The sequence below is a fragment of the Canis aureus genome, chromosome 35 (genome assembly GCF_053574225.1).
Source record: "Canis aureus isolate CA01 chromosome 35, VMU_Caureus_v.1.0, whole genome shotgun sequence".
Lineage (NCBI taxonomy): Eukaryota > Metazoa > Chordata > Mammalia > Carnivora > Canidae > Canis > Canis aureus.
This window is the reverse complement of record NC_135645.1, coordinates 6,691,801-6,710,120: the sequence shown is the minus strand read 5'-3', so window position 1 is coordinate 6,710,120 and position 18,320 is coordinate 6,691,801. Positions and strand designations below refer to the sequence as shown.

General features: G+C 34.8%; 1 protein-coding gene across 6 annotated transcripts in view; it reads left to right on the top strand.

Annotated features, from left to right (window-relative positions):
- The window catches only part of STXBP5L (syntaxin binding protein 5L), a 379,840-nt gene that overhangs the window by 345,329 nt on the left and 16,191 nt on the right, over window positions 1-18,320 (top strand). For all 6 annotated transcript variants that reach the window (XM_077884445.1, XM_077884446.1, XM_077884444.1 and 3 more), the window contains 3 exons: window positions 5,064-5,234; window positions 7,992-8,231; window positions 15,215-15,575. In XM_077884445.1, coding sequence (XP_077740571.1) covers window positions 5,064-5,234; window positions 7,992-8,231; window positions 15,215-15,575 — 772 coding nt within the window. The remainder of the gene's footprint in view (window positions 1-5,063; window positions 5,235-7,991; window positions 8,232-15,214; window positions 15,576-18,320) is intronic.

Below are 18,320 nucleotides of genomic sequence, written 5' to 3'. Positions count from 1 at the left end.
GAGTTTATAGATTCAGTGCGATCCCTGTTAAGATTCCAGTGACATTTTTCACCAAAATAAAAAACATAATTTTCATGGAACCACAAATGACTCCAAATAGCTAAAGCAATCTTAAGAAAAAGAGGCATCATACTTTCTGATTTCAAACTATATTACAAAGCTATAGCAATCAAAACGGCATGGTATTGACACAAAAACAGACACATAAGTCAATGAAATAGAATAGAACCAAGAAATACACACCACACGCACACACACACACACACACGTATATCAATTAATTTACAACAAAGGAACCAAGAATATAAATAGGGAAAGTAAGATCTCTTCAATAAATGGTGCTAGGAAAACCATATAGCCACATGCGTAAGAACAAAACTGAACCACTTATATCTATGTATCTTATAGCATACACAAAAATCAACTCAAAATGGATTAAAAACTTGACTATAAGACTTTTAACAATAAAACTCCTAGAAGAAAACACAAGTGGTAAGCTCTTTGACAATGGTATTGGTAGGTATTTTTTGGATTTGAAACCAAAAGCAAAAATATGATATAGTGGGACTACATCAAACTAAAAAGCTTCTGTAAAGGAAACTAATGACAAAATGAAAAGACAATCTACTGCATGGGAGAAAATATTTGCAAATCATGTATCTGATACAAGGTTAATAACCAAAATATATAAAGGATTCATGCAATTCAATAGCAATAAAAATTCAGATTAAAAATGGCAGATGGGGTTACTTGGCTGGCTCAGCACAGCATGCAATTCTTGATCTAGGGTTTATGAGTTTAAACCCCATGTTGGGTGTAGAGCCTACTTTTTAAAAATGGGCAGAGGAACTGAATAGACACTTTTCCAAAGACAACATATAAATAACAAATTGGTACATGAAAAGGTGCTTACCATCACTGATCAGTGATGCAAATCAAATGCAAATCAAAACCACAATGAGCTATCATGTCATATCTGTTACAGTGGGTATCATCAAAAAGAAATTACAAGTGTTGGTGAGGGTGTGAAGAAAAGGGAGCTCTTATGTACTGTTGGTAGGAATGTAAATTGGTGCAGCCACTATGGAAAACAGTATGGAGGTGTATAGCCACATTCCTGCAGACTCTTAGCCAGGTATGGGTGATGAACAAGCAAGATCAAAGAAATGACCCAGAGACAGCAATTGAAACCTAGGTTTATTGAGGGAACTTAAGTACAGGGAGTCCAGGAGTGGTCAACTGAACAAAGCATCTGCTGCTGGAAATTCAATGCAGCAAGCTTTTATAGTGTAGCAATTATCCTAGCATTTCTCGGTAGCTTTGCACCTCCTTGCATGACTAATGTTCCAAGGAGATAAAAGCCTGCCACCCGGACATTCTGCATTACTGAATAGATACCTAAAATTGGCCAATCCAGGAGCCCTTGACCTGAAATGCTGAACAACACATTTTCTACATATCTTGCTTGTGGAAAAAAACAGAAGATGCATGGGATCTATACATTCTCAAGATAATGATTAACAGGGGCATTCAGGGTATGCTTGTACAAATGAGCCATCTGGCCCTTAACATACAGGAGTTATATTAAAAATAGAACTACCATATAATCTAACAATCTCACTTATAGGTATTTATCCAAAGGAAATGAAAACAATACATTGAAGGGCTGTCTGCACTCGATGTTCATTTCAGCATTGTTTACAATAGTAGAGATAGGGAAACAACCAAAGTGCCTGTCAGTGGTTGACTAGATAAAGATGTGGTATATACATATATACAATGAAATATTATCCAGCCATGAGAAAGACGGAAATCCTGCTGTTTGTAACATGGATGGACCTTGAGGGCATTATGTGAATTGAAATAAGCCAGACAGAGAAAGACAAATACTGCATGGTATCACTTATATGTTGAATCCCTAAAAAAAATAAAAGTTACTACACTCACAGAAACAGAGTAGAAAAATGGTAGCCAGAACCTGGGGAGTAGGGAAAAATAGGGAAAGGTTTGTGAAAGGGTACAAACTTTGAGCTATAAGATGCATAAGTTCTGAGAATTTAATGGAAAACATGATGACTTCATTGACAACATTGCAATGTATAATTGAAATTTGCTAAGAGAGAACTTAAATGTTCTCCCCCAAAAATAAATATGTGAAATGATGGGCATGTTAATTAAATAGATGGTAGGAATACTTTCCATAATTACGTTATACACTTAAAATACGTTATAATTTTATATATCAGTTATACCTCATTGAAGCTGAAATTTTAAAAATAGTTATTGCCAATTAAAACATTCTATTCATTACTGACAAAGCCTAAGGCCATGTTTTCAGTAAGAGATTATTTTTCCTAAAACTATAAAGTTGGCCCCAAATAGTTTTAAACATCTACTTAAATGAACAAATTATAAATTAAACTTGAACAAATGGGTAATTATGGAGAAATAAAGAGGAAGAAGCTCTTTGAAACTTTGTATTTCAGAAACTAAACATTAAACTCAAGGTACATAAACCTGTGTTCATTCAAAGTACCTTTAGCTTTGACAACAAAATCATAGCTATGTAAATGTTGCTATAGAAGAATCAAATTGAAACTGGAGAAAATAATAAGCTGATCAAGGGAAAGCCTGTGATTTAGTCCATCCAGATCTTCAGCTTAAATTCCTCAGAAAAAAAATCCTAAAAATAAGGGCTTAAAAACCTCAAAATGTCAGCAAAATGGTAGAGAATGGTGATACTCAAAAAACACTAAAAGACCAATTAAAAATTATATAAACCTCAGGTCTGGTGATTATGATAGTGGAGATGTCCTGCTGTACCAGGCCAACAATAGCACAGCTCCTAGCATTCTAGCTCCAGCATCATCAGTGCTGAGCCACTAACCATAGTTTTTTACTAAAACAGTAACTCCAGTATGGTTGGGTACTCTTTTGGTCTGTAAAGCTTCTGAGTATAACTTACAGGTTCTTCTTGAGATTTTGAGCTGCCTAATATCCTTTAATAAATTCTTTTCCTGCTAAAACAAATTAATCAATTAATCAACATTAAGTCAATTAACAAACCAACTTGTCCTCCAACCAGGGTGTCATGCCTAATTGAAGGGGCAACTTTTCCTAACAGACATACCCAGTAGGGGGCTTATTTTTACAATCTGTACCCCCAGATTTTCTCTTTTTTTCCCCTTAAGTAGGCTCCATGACCAGCATGGAGCCCAATACAGGGCATGCACTCATGACCCTGAGATCAAGACTTGAGCTGAAATCAAATCAGATGCTTGACTGGGCCACCCAGGTGCTCCCAAAGTCACCATTTCTAAATTCATTCTAAGTCTTTGTTAATGCCAGCTGTTGCTCTCAGTGTTTTTCCTATTTATAAGACTACATTTGATAGTGCAGGAGGGGTAGAGCTCTTGAGTTCAGCTTCCCTATGACTAACTCATTGAGGGATATTTCTGCCTTTCCATCTAGGATTCCTGAGATTTGTGTTAATGGATCCAGGCATGGATCTCAATGTGCATTACACAGGACACTCCTAAACTCCACTAAAGAGGTCTTCAAAAATCACTACCCCTTACCACATCCTTTAGCTGGCTCTGTGGCCCAGTTTTTAAGCATATAGACACTAAATGAGAAAATCTGGTTCAGAATCCTGCCTCCATGAAAACTATTTGTATAATATTAGACAACTTTCCAAACCCTTTTTTCTGAGCTTCAGTTTCCTCAACTGCAAAATCAGGACAATAAAGCATCTACCCTTGCAGGACTGTTGTGATGATTATAGGGTAACGTATATGAAGTGTCTGACATTTAAGTATTTGATAATATATTAACTCTCCTTTTTAAAAAATAATAAAAGACACTAATGCATATTAACAGTGAAATCTAATTGTTATTCTTGCACTAGCTGCAAGGAAACCCAGGAAATGGACAAACTATAATACAAAAAGGCTATAATGGAGTAAACATCTGATACCATATGGACATTAAACATGATTCTTCTCCATTTAAGTTTATTGTTCTTTGAATGACCAAAGTACATTTTTAAATGTAGTCTGATGGGATGCCTGGGTGGCTCAGCAGTTGAGCCTCTGCCTTTGGTCCAAGGAGTGATCCCAGAGTCCTGGGATTGAGTCCCACATCACGCTGCCTGTGAGAATCCCGCTTCTCCCTCTGCCTGTATCTCTGCCTTTCTCTGTCTCTGTCTTTCATGAATAAATACATAAAAATCTTTTAAAAAATAAGTGTATTCTGAATATTACAGAACTATGAGAATTCGTTTCAAATATTATATATATCAGCAATTAGAAAAGACCTATTTTTAGTTGTATTATCTCTAAGTTTTAGTTATATCAAAACAGAGTTAAACTCATAAGCTCTAAATAAATAGTACTATTTGTCTTAGACATGAGCAGTTTAAATAGTCTGGAACAAGAATGACAGTAATAATTTTCATTCAGAATTTGCCATATGCCAAGAAGTGTTCTGGCATGAGACATGAATTACCACAAAAACTCCAAGATGTAGATAATATTCCCACTTATAGAAAAGGAAACTAAAGTATGAGGACTTCAGTAATTTGTGCAACTTGTAAATGGTAGAACTGGGATTTGAGCCCAGGAAATCTGGCTGTAAAATCAATATTCTTAAGTATCATTCTCAACTGCATAGTAAGATGCTTCTATTCCACTCCAAGTACTTGAAGTACTTCCAAAACTTATATAAATAGGTATATATTTAAATTAGGCAAAAGAAAGTTGAATATTGTAACCTATTTTGTATTGCCATTAAATGGTACAACACTTAATGTGGACAGAGAATAAATTTTAAGCTATGTTAATTAGCCAAATATTAAAAATGAACTTACATGTAATAAAAATCTTATGAAATTTTTGGCTCACTACTAAAAATGTGACTAAATCTTAAAATAGCACAGACTTAGCCATCTTTATATGGTTTGAAGAAAAAGGAATTCTCACTCTTCATTTATTAATCTACATTTGGATTCCTTTTTATGAAGATTTAATTATTGTATTTATGTTGCCTTTTTCCTCTTGCTACAGATCATGTAAATGGACACTGCACAAGTCCAACCTCTCAGAGTTGCACTTCTGGAAAACGTCTATCCAGTGCTGATGTTTCAAAAGTAAATCGCTGGGGTCCTGGAAGACCACCATTTCGGAAAGCACAATCAGCTGCTTGCATGGAAATTTCTTTACCAGTCACAACAGAAGGTAAGTTAAACATGCAAATTTTTGTGGATATAATTAAAATTTGATATGCCATGAAAACAGGAGCTAGAGGACAATGGATGTAGGTCTTGTGTATTTAAAACTATAGTCAACCAAAAAAAAAAAAAACCTATAGTCAACCCTAGGCAATGAGTAACAGTCTGGTCAAGCTGTGGCCGTGACTCCAAATCCATTCCTTACTGTACCTCCTCCTTCATCGCTAAAATCAGAATGGCTCTGCTTTTTGGTAAACAGCTCCTCTGTACAAAGAGAGGCCTATGCCTTAAACAGTTCTCTATACTACCAGCAGTAATTGAGAGCTTTCTTCCATCTCAATAGCAAGCCTTTTAGTGTCTCTATCTGTGGATAGTTATTTAATGTCTTGCAAGCCTAATTTCCTTAATTGTCAAGAGAATGTGACCAAGATAAAGGCAAGATCGTAGGATGCCTGGCTGGCTCAGTCAGTTGACCATCTATCTTCAGCTAGGGTCATGATCCCAGGGTCCTGGAACCCAGCTATGCCTCTGGCTCCCTGCTTGGCTACCCCTCTCCCCCTACCTGCCACTCCCCCGCTTCTGTTTTGGGAAATAAATAAAGGAAAGAAAGAAAGAAAGAAAGAAAGAAAGAAAGAAAGAAAGAAAGAAAGAAAGAAAGAAAGAAAGAAAGAAAGAAAGAAAGAAAGAAAGAAAGAAAGAAAGAAAGAAAGAAAGAAAGAAAGAAAGAAAGAAAGAAAGAAAGAAAGAAAGAAAGAAAGAAAGAAAGAAAGGAAAAGAAAGGAAAAGAAAGGAAAAGAAAGGAAAAGAAAGGAAAAGAAAGGAAAAGAAAGGAAAAGAAAGGAAAAGAAAGGAAAAGAAAGGAAAAGAAAGGAAAAGAAAGGAAAAGAAAGGAAAAGAAAGGAAAAGAAAGGAAAAGAAAGGAAAAGAAAGGAAAAGAAAGGAAAGGAAAGGAAAGGAAAGGAAAGGAAAGGAAAGGAAAAGAAAGGAAAAGAAAGGAAAAGAAAGGAAAAGAAAGGAAAAGAAAAGAAAAGAAAAGAAAAGAAAAGAAAAGAAAAGAAAAGAAAAGAAAGAAAAGAAAAGGGCAAGATCTTAAGTACTAAACTTTGCAATCTTCCTCTTCATGTTTTTAAAAGGAAGGATTAATTGCTTACTTATGGAATGAGTGTTGGAGCAGAGATTAAAGTATAAGAGCTCAAAGGCCAGAGATGGTTAGAGAGGGAGGAAAAAAAGGAATCTTGTAGCTTAGTACTAACAGTCTTGCTGACAAAGAATTTTGGGGAAAGATACAGGAAAAAATTATCTTAGAAGATTTTCTATGGTAATTCTATCCTACAAAGTATTTCCCCATTTATCACTTCTCAAGCAATGTGGTAGTAATTTCCCCATTTACCACTTCTCAAAAAATAACAAAAATTAAAAAATTATACCATACTAAATCTGGTTCATGGACATGCAGATAATGTTATCTCTCACACAGGTGTATGAGTAACAAACTTGAATGTTGATGAACCACAAACAGAAAATATTTTAAAGCATATTAGCTAGAAATTTTATAATAGAAGCAAAATGTAAAGGTTATAGAAGTAGCACTCTTAATCACTTGATTGAGAATTTTAAGTTTTAGACATTTCTGCCTCTAACTTGTACTGGATTCTGGGATAGTTGCTTAACTCTATGTCTCTGTCTCCAAATCTACAAAATTATATAGATTATATTCAAGCTCCTTTGCATCTCTAAGTTTTATTACAAATAATTATCTTTACAAATTCTAAGGGATAAAAAGGGGGAATCAGGAATACTATATTTTGCTTTCTAGAAAAAGGAGAATCTAAGGAACTTATATTTAATCTCTTTTTATAAAAATGAGTCACACTTGTACCTATCAAGAAAGAAAAGGAGTGAATGCAGTGTTAAAAAGAATATGAGGAACTTGAACTTTGGAGCGATTATAAAAACAAAACATTCCTAATGGTAGTTAACTGAGGGGGGTGCATTTATACTTATTGGAGTGTGCACATGTATGAGTGTTGATGAGCAGGAAAACTTTAAACCATCCTGCTTCCTTTAGGTGGCCTGAATCCCTCTCAGAAAGATTACCATTAACAATGAGAATGGCGCTGTCTACAGCTTCTCATTTGATCCTAGGCAAAGTTAGAACTGGATTTGGATTCAAGGTAGGTAGCCTGAAAGTAGTTCAGGGATATAGCATTTGCTCTTTAACCTTGGTAAATACTCCAATTTTTATGACTGTAGTTACTCCAAATATAGTGAAAACAAAAATTGTGTCAGGTAGGGAAATGTATTCACCAAGAACATTTGTGAGTTTGTAAGTAGCCATAATGTTGTCAGTAGGTGGGAACTGCCAAGAAATCATCAGGAATATTTTCAACAGTTGGTAGAAGGGAAGCATAATTAAAATGGTACCAGAAATTCTTATAACTTTGACTACTCAGACAATTTTTTTCCAGATTAGAAAATTTCAACTAATTTGTGAAAATATAGGGAGAAAACATGGTACACTGGAACTCTGGAGACCCAAGTTCCAGCCCCAGCTCTGCCTAAGTTTATGATTTACATTTCTAGACTTCAGTCTCTTCATTATCAAAATAAGCTGGTGAACTGGACAAGCTGTCTTCCAGATTAGTCAACAAGGAATCAAATTCCACTTCCCCTTCATAATTTTGGTTTTCATGTACTAAATCTGACTTTACTTATTATGGAAATACACTAACACTTAATTTTTGTTTTTTTTACACTACTATAGAAAGCCGAGAAAATTCTTATAATCGTTCTAGGAGCTCTAGCATCTCCAGTATTGACAAAGATTCAAAAGAAGCAATTACAGCACTATACTTCATGGAGTCCTTTGCTCGGAAAAATGACCCTACAGTCTCCCCTTGTTTGTTTGTTGGAACTAGTCTGGGAATGGTGTTAATCATCTCCCTGAACCTACCTTCAGCAGATGAACAAAGATTTACAGAGCCAGTCATGGTATTGCCAAGTGGTAAGACTTTTTATTTATTCCTTAATTGGTCCTTTTTCACATTTAGATATAAGATAATATATAACATTAATTTGTATTGATCTGGAATAAAGATTGTAAGTATTCTGTATATTGGAAACTATTGAAAATTTCATAAATCATATATTATTCCAACTCCTGTCATACAGCAAATTACCATTCCTTAGAATAAAATAATTATTTCTATAGTAGGAAACTGAAACTGCCCACCTAAACAATGACTTGGGGAAAAGTTTTCTGAAAAATACTAAGGAAAACCTTAATACAAAAGTTAAAGTATTTAGGGATCCCTGGGTAGCACAGCGGTTTGGTGCCTGCCTTTGGCCCAGGGCGCGATCCTGGAGACCCGGGATCGAATCCCACGTCGGGCTCCCGGGGCATGGAGCCTGCTTCTCCCTCTGCCTGTGTCTCTGCCTCTCTCTCTCTCTCTCTATGTGACTATCATAAATAAATTAAAAAATTAAAAAAAAAAAGTTAAAGTATTTAAAGAAGTATTTCTCCAAAGTTCCATGCCAGGTCAGAGCCTATGAATGTTTTTTATCATTCCTGAAGAACTCAGATTAATCTAAAAGCACTCTGACCTGACATGGCTTCCTAAAGTCCTTGGTAACCTTCCCATCTTGTTTCAAAGACATGCCACACAATTTCTTTCCTTTTAATCCTAGTGCCTAAAGAATTTGACATAAGTTATGCATACTGTTGCTAAAGCATATGTTATATTTTCTTCCTACTTGAATTATCTTTCCTTCCAAAGAGGAGATGACTGATTCCTTGTGCTCTTCCTTTGAATATTTTAAAACTTGTTCTTCTCAATAACTTATTTCATATTTCCTATGTATGTTTTTCAGATAGTTTTTAAGTAAAAAAAAATAAAGAATTTTATTAGTATATAGGATAAGAAATTTTATTTTAAAAGAATACATATATAGAGAATGCTAGATCACAGTGAATTATATTTTGTTAACTGGTGTGCTAAATTCTTATAGATTTTTACTTATTCTAGGTAGAATATTCAGCTCTCTAATGTGGCAAACTTAGATAAATGTATGTGTGTATGTGTATGTGTATGTGTGTGTGTGTGTGTGTGTGTTAAACAAAAAATTGATTTTCTCACATTTCTGGAGACTAGAGGGCCAAGGTATCAGCAATTCTGGTTTCTTCTGAGGCCTCTGTCCTTGCCTTGTAGATAGCCAGTCTTACCATGTCCTCACCATGACTATCCTTGTGTGCACGTACCACTGGTGTCTCCCTGTGTATCCTCATCTCTTCTTGGACACCAGTCAGTCCCGCTTAAGGCCCACTCTAACAACCTCCTTTTAATTCAATCATTTCTTTAAAGGGACTATCTTAAATATAGTCACCTTCTGAGTTACTAAGGTTTAGGCTTTCAACCTATGAATTTGGTGGGGACACAATTCAGCCCATCAAATGCATTATATTTTAAAAGTTAATCTGTTAGAGCCACTTTAATTGTAAACATACTTCATGATGAGAAAATATCTTTTATTATATTCCTAATTTTAAGGAACTATTCTTTTATACTGGTTGAGTTAGAGCCACATCAGTGAGGTAATAATTATTAAACATTAATTCAATCCACTATTTAACACAATAAATTGTTATCCAAATTGGACACATAATATTTGCTAGGCATTCCTCATAAGTTTAAAGGTGAAAATCTAAATCCTGTGTACCCAAGTTTACAACCATATATGGAAGACAATTTTTTAAATTTAAATTCAGTTAGCTAGCATAGAGTGCATACTTCGTTTATGATGTAGTGTTCAATAATTCATCAGTTACGTATAACACCCAATGCTCATCATATCATGTCCTTCTTAATGCCCATCACTCAATTACCCCATCCCCCCCATCCACCTTCCCTCCAGCAACTCTGTTTCCTATAGTTAAGAGTCTCTCATGGTTTTTCTCCTTGATGACTTTTCATTCAGTTTTTCCTCCCTGGAAGACAATTTTCTAAGAGATATTCTAACATATAAATATGGCTTTCTATGTCACAAACCTAGAAATAAACAGATCTGGAACTAATTTAAGAGAGCTCTCAATATTATAGGAAAGTCCTTTACCATTCTTAACAAACAGACACAGACTAAAAATGACGGCAAATTACAAAATAAGTAGAGATTTAACTTAATAATATGGTATCTGGTTAGTAAATATTTACAAAGCTTTTCCTTATCTATTTAAAGCTTTGTAATGGGAACCTGTCTTCTCCAGTTTTCTGTCATTATTCTCCTGTTTTTTAAAATCTTTAGTTAATATCAATATCAGCTCACCAATTGTAACAAATGTACCACACTAATACAAAGTATTAATAATAAAGGACAAAGGGAGCCTATGGGAACTCTGTACTACCCTCTCAATTTTCTATAAACCTAAAACTGCTCTAAAAAAAGTATTTTTAAAAAAGAGCTATATAAAAGAGTAAACTATGAAGCTAGGTTCAGATGTGTTTTATTAATAACCTTGGAAAAGAGAGAAAGCATAATTGTAAGATCCTAAAAGAGTACTATGAACAATAATATGCGTATAAATTGGACAACCCAAAAGAAATGGATAAATTCCTAGAAACATAAAACCTACTAAGACTGAACCATGAAGAAATAAAAATCTGAACAGATCTATAAGAAGGAGATTGAATCAGCAATCAAAAACCTCTCAACAAAAAAAAGCCCACTTCTCTTTTTTAAGGAAACTTTTCATATTAATTTACTGTGGTTGTCTTGACAACAAATTCAATGATATGAAAATTTGAAGTGCACTAAGTCATTGAATTTTAGAGTGGAAAAGCACATTAAGATTATCCATTCCCAGTAGTTCTCCCTTTAGTCTGTATCAGAATCACTTAGAGGGTTTGTTACAACAGAGATTATTGGTCCCCACCCCCAGAATTTCCAATTCAGTAGGTCTGGGGTAGAGTTTGAGGATTTGCATTTTTAACAAGCTCCCAGGTGATGCTGATTCTACAAATGAACTTTACGCTGGGATGGAAAAAACTACAATCTGTTGGCTCCTGTGTAGGGAAAAACCTAGTGCTTCCTCCTTCTGTGTTTGTCCTGTGTGTCTCTTTTACTTTCATACTACTTCCACACACAACACTTTCAACATCAGCTGTATAGAGATTTTTTCCCCATAGCAAGAAATTCTTCACAACACCAGCTGGGTGTCCCAATTTAACTTGATTCTGACACTATCTAGAGATAACTATCAGATCCCACAAGTTAAGGGCTCAGCTCCATAAAACTGCCCCCTCTCCTTCCTTTAGACACCAATAGCAAGTCTAGTTTGTTACCTGTGCTTCTGACCCATCGGCTACAAATCTGAGGTTCCCATAACCCCTCCTTGGGTTCAATTAATTTGCTAGAGTGGCTCACAGAACTCAGGAAAACTGTTTACTTACCATGTACCTGTTTGTTATAAAAGGATACAGATGAACATCCAGATGGAAGACATGAGTAGAATAAGGTATGTAGAAAAGAACACAGAATTTCCAAGCCTTCTCCAGAAGCGTCACTCCCCCTGCGCCTATTCACCAACCCAGAAGCTCTCAAAACCCCTTCCTTTAGAATTTTATGGAGGCCTTATTATATAGGCATGATTGACTAAATCAGTGACCACTGGTGATTGAATTCGATCTCCAGCCTCCTCCCTTCCTTCCCCAGAGGTGGGGAATGGAAAGTACTGAAAGTACCAACCCCCTAATCACAATGGTCCATCTAGCAACCAGCCCCATCCTTAGGTGAGGTCCCAAAGTCACCTTATTAATATAATAAAAGACACCTGTATTGCCCCCTCTTTTAGAAATTCCAAGAGTTTTAGGGACTCTATGTCAGACACAGAATAAAGACCAAATATATGTTTATTTATAAATCACAGTATTACACATTCAACTTAATCACAATTCTGGTTAAATTTAATTCTACCTACTTTATTTCTATACCTGTGTGGCTGAATATGGCTAGAGAAAAATATATAACCACAATAAATAGTCTCATTTTGAAATAAATCAACTAGGGTCCTATGCTGCTGGGTAATTATATTTACTATTTTTCCCTAGTCCTCTCACCCACGCTCTTGAACAATTATAGTTTATTCACTCTCCTCAAACCTTCAATACTTCCTCTGCTGTTTTCAATGTCAGCTAATGACCACGTGTCCTCTTTCACTAAGAAAATTGAAACACACAGGTAACCACTACCAACCTGCTTATATCTTCATGGTCTCTATATTCTCTCCAGTTACTATGACTAACTGTAAGCTCTCAACTTGGCCAACCTCTCTACTGTACACTCAAGAAAGTCAATCCAGCAACTTTTCATCTGTTTCCTTTATATAATTATGTTATTATATCTATATTATTACACCTAATTATGTAATTATAATGATAATAGATACTGATCTTTCTGCTAGATCAACAAACATGCTGTTCTTTCTCCCATTAAGAGAGAAACACTTAGAGTGCCTAACTAGCTCAGTTGGTAGAGTATGTGACTCTTGATCTCAGGGTTGGGAATTCAAGCCCTACGTTGGATGTAGAGGTTACTTAAAAAATAAAATATTTAATAAATAAAAGTGAAAAACTCTCTTTAATGTATCCTTCTATAATGCTCCATTTCATTTCTCTTTCTCTAATGCAAAACTCCTCGAAATGTGTTATATTCACTATTTCCAATTTTATTCTCCCATTCTCTCATTTCTATTCTAATCAAGCTTTCTCCCATATCAATCAGTCAAAATCTCTACCTATGTCACCACTGACTTCATGCTAGATCCAAAGGTCAGTTCTCGGACCACATCTTACTTGACATACCAGCACATATTACACAGTTTACTTCACTTGGATTCTAGAACAGTATATTCACCTACTTTTCTTCCTACCTTTCTAGCCATTCCTTCTCAGTCCACTTTGCTGGTTCCTTCTCATTTCACTGGGCTTAAAACATCAGAATGCCCCCAAACTGACTCAAACCTTTTTTTATTTTCTATTTATATTCAAGGACAAAATGAAATCAACCAGCCTCATGACTTTAAGTGCCATTGATAATCTGATGGGTCATATATTTGTATTTATAGTCTGGAACCATCTTGAAATTTCTGACATAGCTATCTAGTTATTTAAAATCCACTTAGAGGGCAGCCCAGGTGGCTCGAGCAGTTTAGTGCTGCCTTCAGCCCAGGGCATGATCCTGGAGACCCGGGATCAAGTTCCACGTCGGGCTCCCTGCATGGATTCTGCTTCTCCCTCTGCCTGCCTCTCTCTCAATCATTAAAAAAAAAAAAAAAAAAAAAAAATTAAGAAAAAAACCCACTTAGATGTCTAAATAAGCATCTCAAACTTAACATGTCCCAAACTGAGTTCCTGGTATTCCTTTCTTTTTCCTTGTATTCTTTCCCATATCTGTTAATGGCAGTTCCATCCTTCCAGTTTCTCAGGTCACATACATTAGAATCATCCTGGAACACTATGTTTCTTTCACACTCTAAGTCCAGTTTATTAGCAAATTCTGTTGGTTTGACCTTTATATTATCCTCAGATTCTGATAATTTTTTGCTACTTCCTTTGTTACCACCTGATTGGAGGAAACCTCTATCCATTTCTTGCCTTGATTTATTGTACTAACCTATTAACTGTTCTCCCTTTGTCCAATCTTGATGCCCTTTAGGATATGGCCAGCAGGAAGAGTGATCCTGTTAAGTGCAAATTGAATTACATCACTCTATTCTCAAAACCTTCCTCATACCAAGTAAAACTCTAATGCTTTTGTCTTTTTTTTTTTTTCCATCATGCAATAGCTGTTCTTTTCTTCCTCAACTCTCAGACTGAAGGGGCTAAACTCGCTAAACTCTGCTCTCCTACCTTCTTCACTTAACCTTTCTAAGACATTTATAGGCTTCTTAGTTTGGGAGTGGATTTTAAAATACAACTGGGATGTTAAATCATCTAAACATTTATTTTAAATTTGATACGTTTTAAGTAATTCAAATAGTAGAGTACTTTCTAAGTGGAATGTATTTTTATTTATCATCCTTTCTTTTTCAAGTGTCTGCTATATGTATACTCTTGAGGCATATCAGCCTGGGTTAATCCCCTTACTCTCTCTACAAGATGTTAGAGGACAAAGGAAAGGAAAGGCTACTTGGGCATTACTTAGGGGAAAGTTTGGTAATGTCCAACGGTCAATCTATCTCAAGTTACCTCCTAAGCTTTGTAGTATCCTGTCCTCTGGGACTGGTAAAAATACCTATAGGTAATAATCGGGCATGAATATTCAAACTTGGAGAATCCAGGTGAGTAAAAACTTCTTTTCCATATAAAGATGCATAAGCCTGCTTAAGAGCCAAATAATTTTTTAATAGAATCAAAATTGCTAGTATGAACTCTGTATGTTAAAATTTCATGAAATTCATTCTAGGTGTTTAATTTCAGAAGAAGAAAAAACCATTTTCTAGTAAATGAGCCTAAGAAATAAGAGAATGGAATCAGATGGCATGATTTTTTTCAGTTGAACTTATTTCAATAAATGAAAATTGTAAATTTTCTAAAATGTGTTTTTTGAAAAGGGATGTTAAAGGGAGGAATATATGTATGGTAAAAGAATACTGGCTTAGAAAATAGGAAACATGAGTTCTAATCCAGGCTCAATCACTAACTTGCCATGTGACATGGCCCAAGTCTCATCATTGTTCTGGGTCTCCATTTTTTATTAATAAAATGAAAGGATTTGACAAGTTGATATCTTAGGCCCCTTTTAGACCTAACATTCTATGATGCCAAATTGTCGCAAGTGATGAACTCGCAAATCTACTGATTTATATATATATTACTGCAATATTATGATACTATAGATATAAACTATTATTATAAAACATTTATTGCCCATAAATGAATAACAACTGTTTTAGAAAGAATTTCACATGCCAGTGATATGAAATTGTTTTTATAGGTACATTCCTCTCACTGAAAGGAGCTGTGCTAGCATTCTCCTGTATGGACCGAAATGGCGGATTAATGCAACCGCCATATGAAGTTTGGAGGGATCCAAACAACATAGATGAAAATGAAAAATCTTGGAGAAGGAAACTGGTCATGAACTGCCCCTCTCCATCCCAAGAAATAGGAGATCATCAGTATACAATAATCTGCTCAGAAAAACAAGCCAAAGTCTTCTCACTGCCTTCTCAGACTTGTCTTTATGTTCATAACATCACCGAGACATCTTTTATACTGCAAGCAGATGTGGTGGTCATGTGTAACAGTGCCTGCTTGGCATGCTTTTGTGCCAATGGGCATATCATGATAATGAGGTACTTGCCTTCTTTATAAATTATCTGGTAATCACAACAGTGTGACCAAGGTACAATTCTGAAAAGTATATGTGTAATGTGCAATCAAGAAGCAACCTAAGATCATTGCTTCATTATGTTTTGTGAATGTTTTATTGTTTGCCGATTTGAGGAGACTATGTGGTTTATACCTTTTTTTATTTTTTGCTTTTGCTAAAAATGCTTTACATTGTGAATGAAAAATATATTTTAATTGATTTCAAGGAATCTAAGGAACAAGTGATTTTTCTTGTCATTAACACATTAATTCACATTTACTGAACATGTTACCCCCAGATTCTATGGTAGGCATAAAAAATAAAAATGAGTAAACTCTAAGGAAAAGAAATGAACTTAACTTTTTCTATGTTTTATAGTCCACACAAGAACTTTACATACAGAGTTTAATTTGGTCCTTAAGGTTTCTGTAGGACATAGGAAAACCAAGTATTATTTGCATCCTCCATTTTACATATGTTAATAAATTAAAGCTCAAATTTGCCTGAGTTGAAAGTCTAGGAAAGAGTAAGACTAGCACTGAACAGTATATTAAAAGTCATAACTACAATTGAAATATAACATTGTATAAGTTTAAGATATAAAACATGATTATTTGATATAGGTATATATTGTGAAGTTACTACCACAATAATGGTAGTTAACATATCTATCACCTCACAGTTACCACTTTTGTGTGTGTGGTGAGAACTTTTAAGATCTACTCTTCTAGCAACTTCAAGGATACAAGACAATATGGTTAACTATAAGTCACCATGCTGTACATTAGAACCCCAGAATTTAATAATCTTGTAACTGGAGGTTCATGCCCTTTGACAACCTTATAATAAGGTATCAGGTGAGAGATTTCATTATACTGTTAGTAAATTAAAATTCATGAGACACAAAATTAACTACCTAATGATTTTATGAGTTCAACAAACACTTAATAAACATAATCTATGTAGAAGTCACTGTCATTCATTTTAATACTTCACCCGGTTCCAAAAATCACTGTTACAGTTAAGCATTATACTAGTCCTGTTATAAAATTAGTAAAAATGTAGTCGTGGTTCTTAAAAAGCTTACTATTAAATTAGGAGAGATAAGACAGATACACAAGTAATTATATATATTCCAATAGAGGAAATATAGGGTCAAATTTTCTAGACACAAACTAAGTCCTCAGAATTCAGTCATGACATAGTTGGTATATGTTATAAAAAAGGAGATGTTGGGAGGAAAGTAAACTGAAGAGGTGGATGGCATAAATTATTGAGGACCTTTGATGGCAGGCTAATGAGTTTGATGATAATCAGTTAGTAGCTAACCTGCTCCATTTATCCATTAGGAAATACACATGGAAGGAGAGCTTGAAATGGTTTTCTGAACTAAGTGTTAGCTATCTAGAAAGCAAAGTTGAAACAGGTGTGAGGAATAATTGAGGGAAACTTGCTGAATGTAAAACTGATTGATTGTGAAAGACAGTAGAGGTCATTAAATCTGAAGATTAGAAGAGAATTTAAAGGTTAAAATAATTTAATGAATTTGGATAATAATGATGTCATTAGCAGATAGGAAAGTCATGGGAATTTGGAAAAGCTGATAAGGAGATGTTTGAGAATGAGTGCTTGAAATTTGAAGTGCTTTTAAGCCATTCCCAAAGAAGTTTGGCAAACAATTTAAGGTCTGGACTCCTAGAAAAATATGGAAGATCTCACTCTGAAAATCATCTATGTAATAAATGCATTAGTGAAAGAGCATTGCATGAGATCATCAAAGAAGATAGTATAGAAAGGAGAAATAGTCTTATCTGGGAACAAAAACTTGAGGATATCTCTATATTCATGTAGAAAAAAAAATCCAGCAGAAGATATTGATAAGTCATCAGAGAGATAGGAAAAGGACAAGAATAACTCATGAAAGGATAGAAGAAATCCAAATAAAAGATAGAAGACCACCAAGACAATGGTCAAGAGGTAGTCAGATATAGCAGAGAGGCCAAAGAATTTGAATAGAAGAAAAAAGCAATATGCCTGGCAACTTAACAGGATATTACTGATCCTTGAGAAAGCAAATCTTGAGAGCACGGTGGAGGCAAAAACTAAATTTTCAATGGAGTAGAGGCAGTAGTATAGATCAGGAGTTCACAAACTATCATCCACAGACCATGTCTTTCCTGCCCTCCACCTAATCTAATACTGTGCAGGCTGAGAGCTAAGAATAGATTTTACATTTTAAGATGTTGAAAAAAATCAGAGAATATTTCATAATATGTGAAAATTATATGAAATTCAAATTTCAGTTTCCATAAATAAAGTTTTTTTGGAACACAGCCACACTCATTTGTTTACATAATGTCTAGCTGCTTTTGCATGGCAGGGCAGAGTGGATTAATTGTAACAGACGCTATGACCTACAAAGCCTATATAATATTTACTATCTGGTGCTTTAATAAAAGTTTGCCAAAGAAAAAAACAAAAACAAACAAACAAAAAAGTTTGCCAACCCCTGGTATAGAGATTATTCTTTCAGGAAATTTTGTGGTAAAGAAAGATGAAAGACAGGGAAGTCGTTCAGTAGCAAAACTAGATTTTCAAGAGTGTTTTTACTGTTATATTTATTTTCTTTAGTAGGGGAGACATGAGTAGATTTGTAAGCCAAGAAAAAGTAGAGAAAGCTTTGAAAAAATAAAAACAATCATTTATTGTCTGCTCATTCTCATAAATA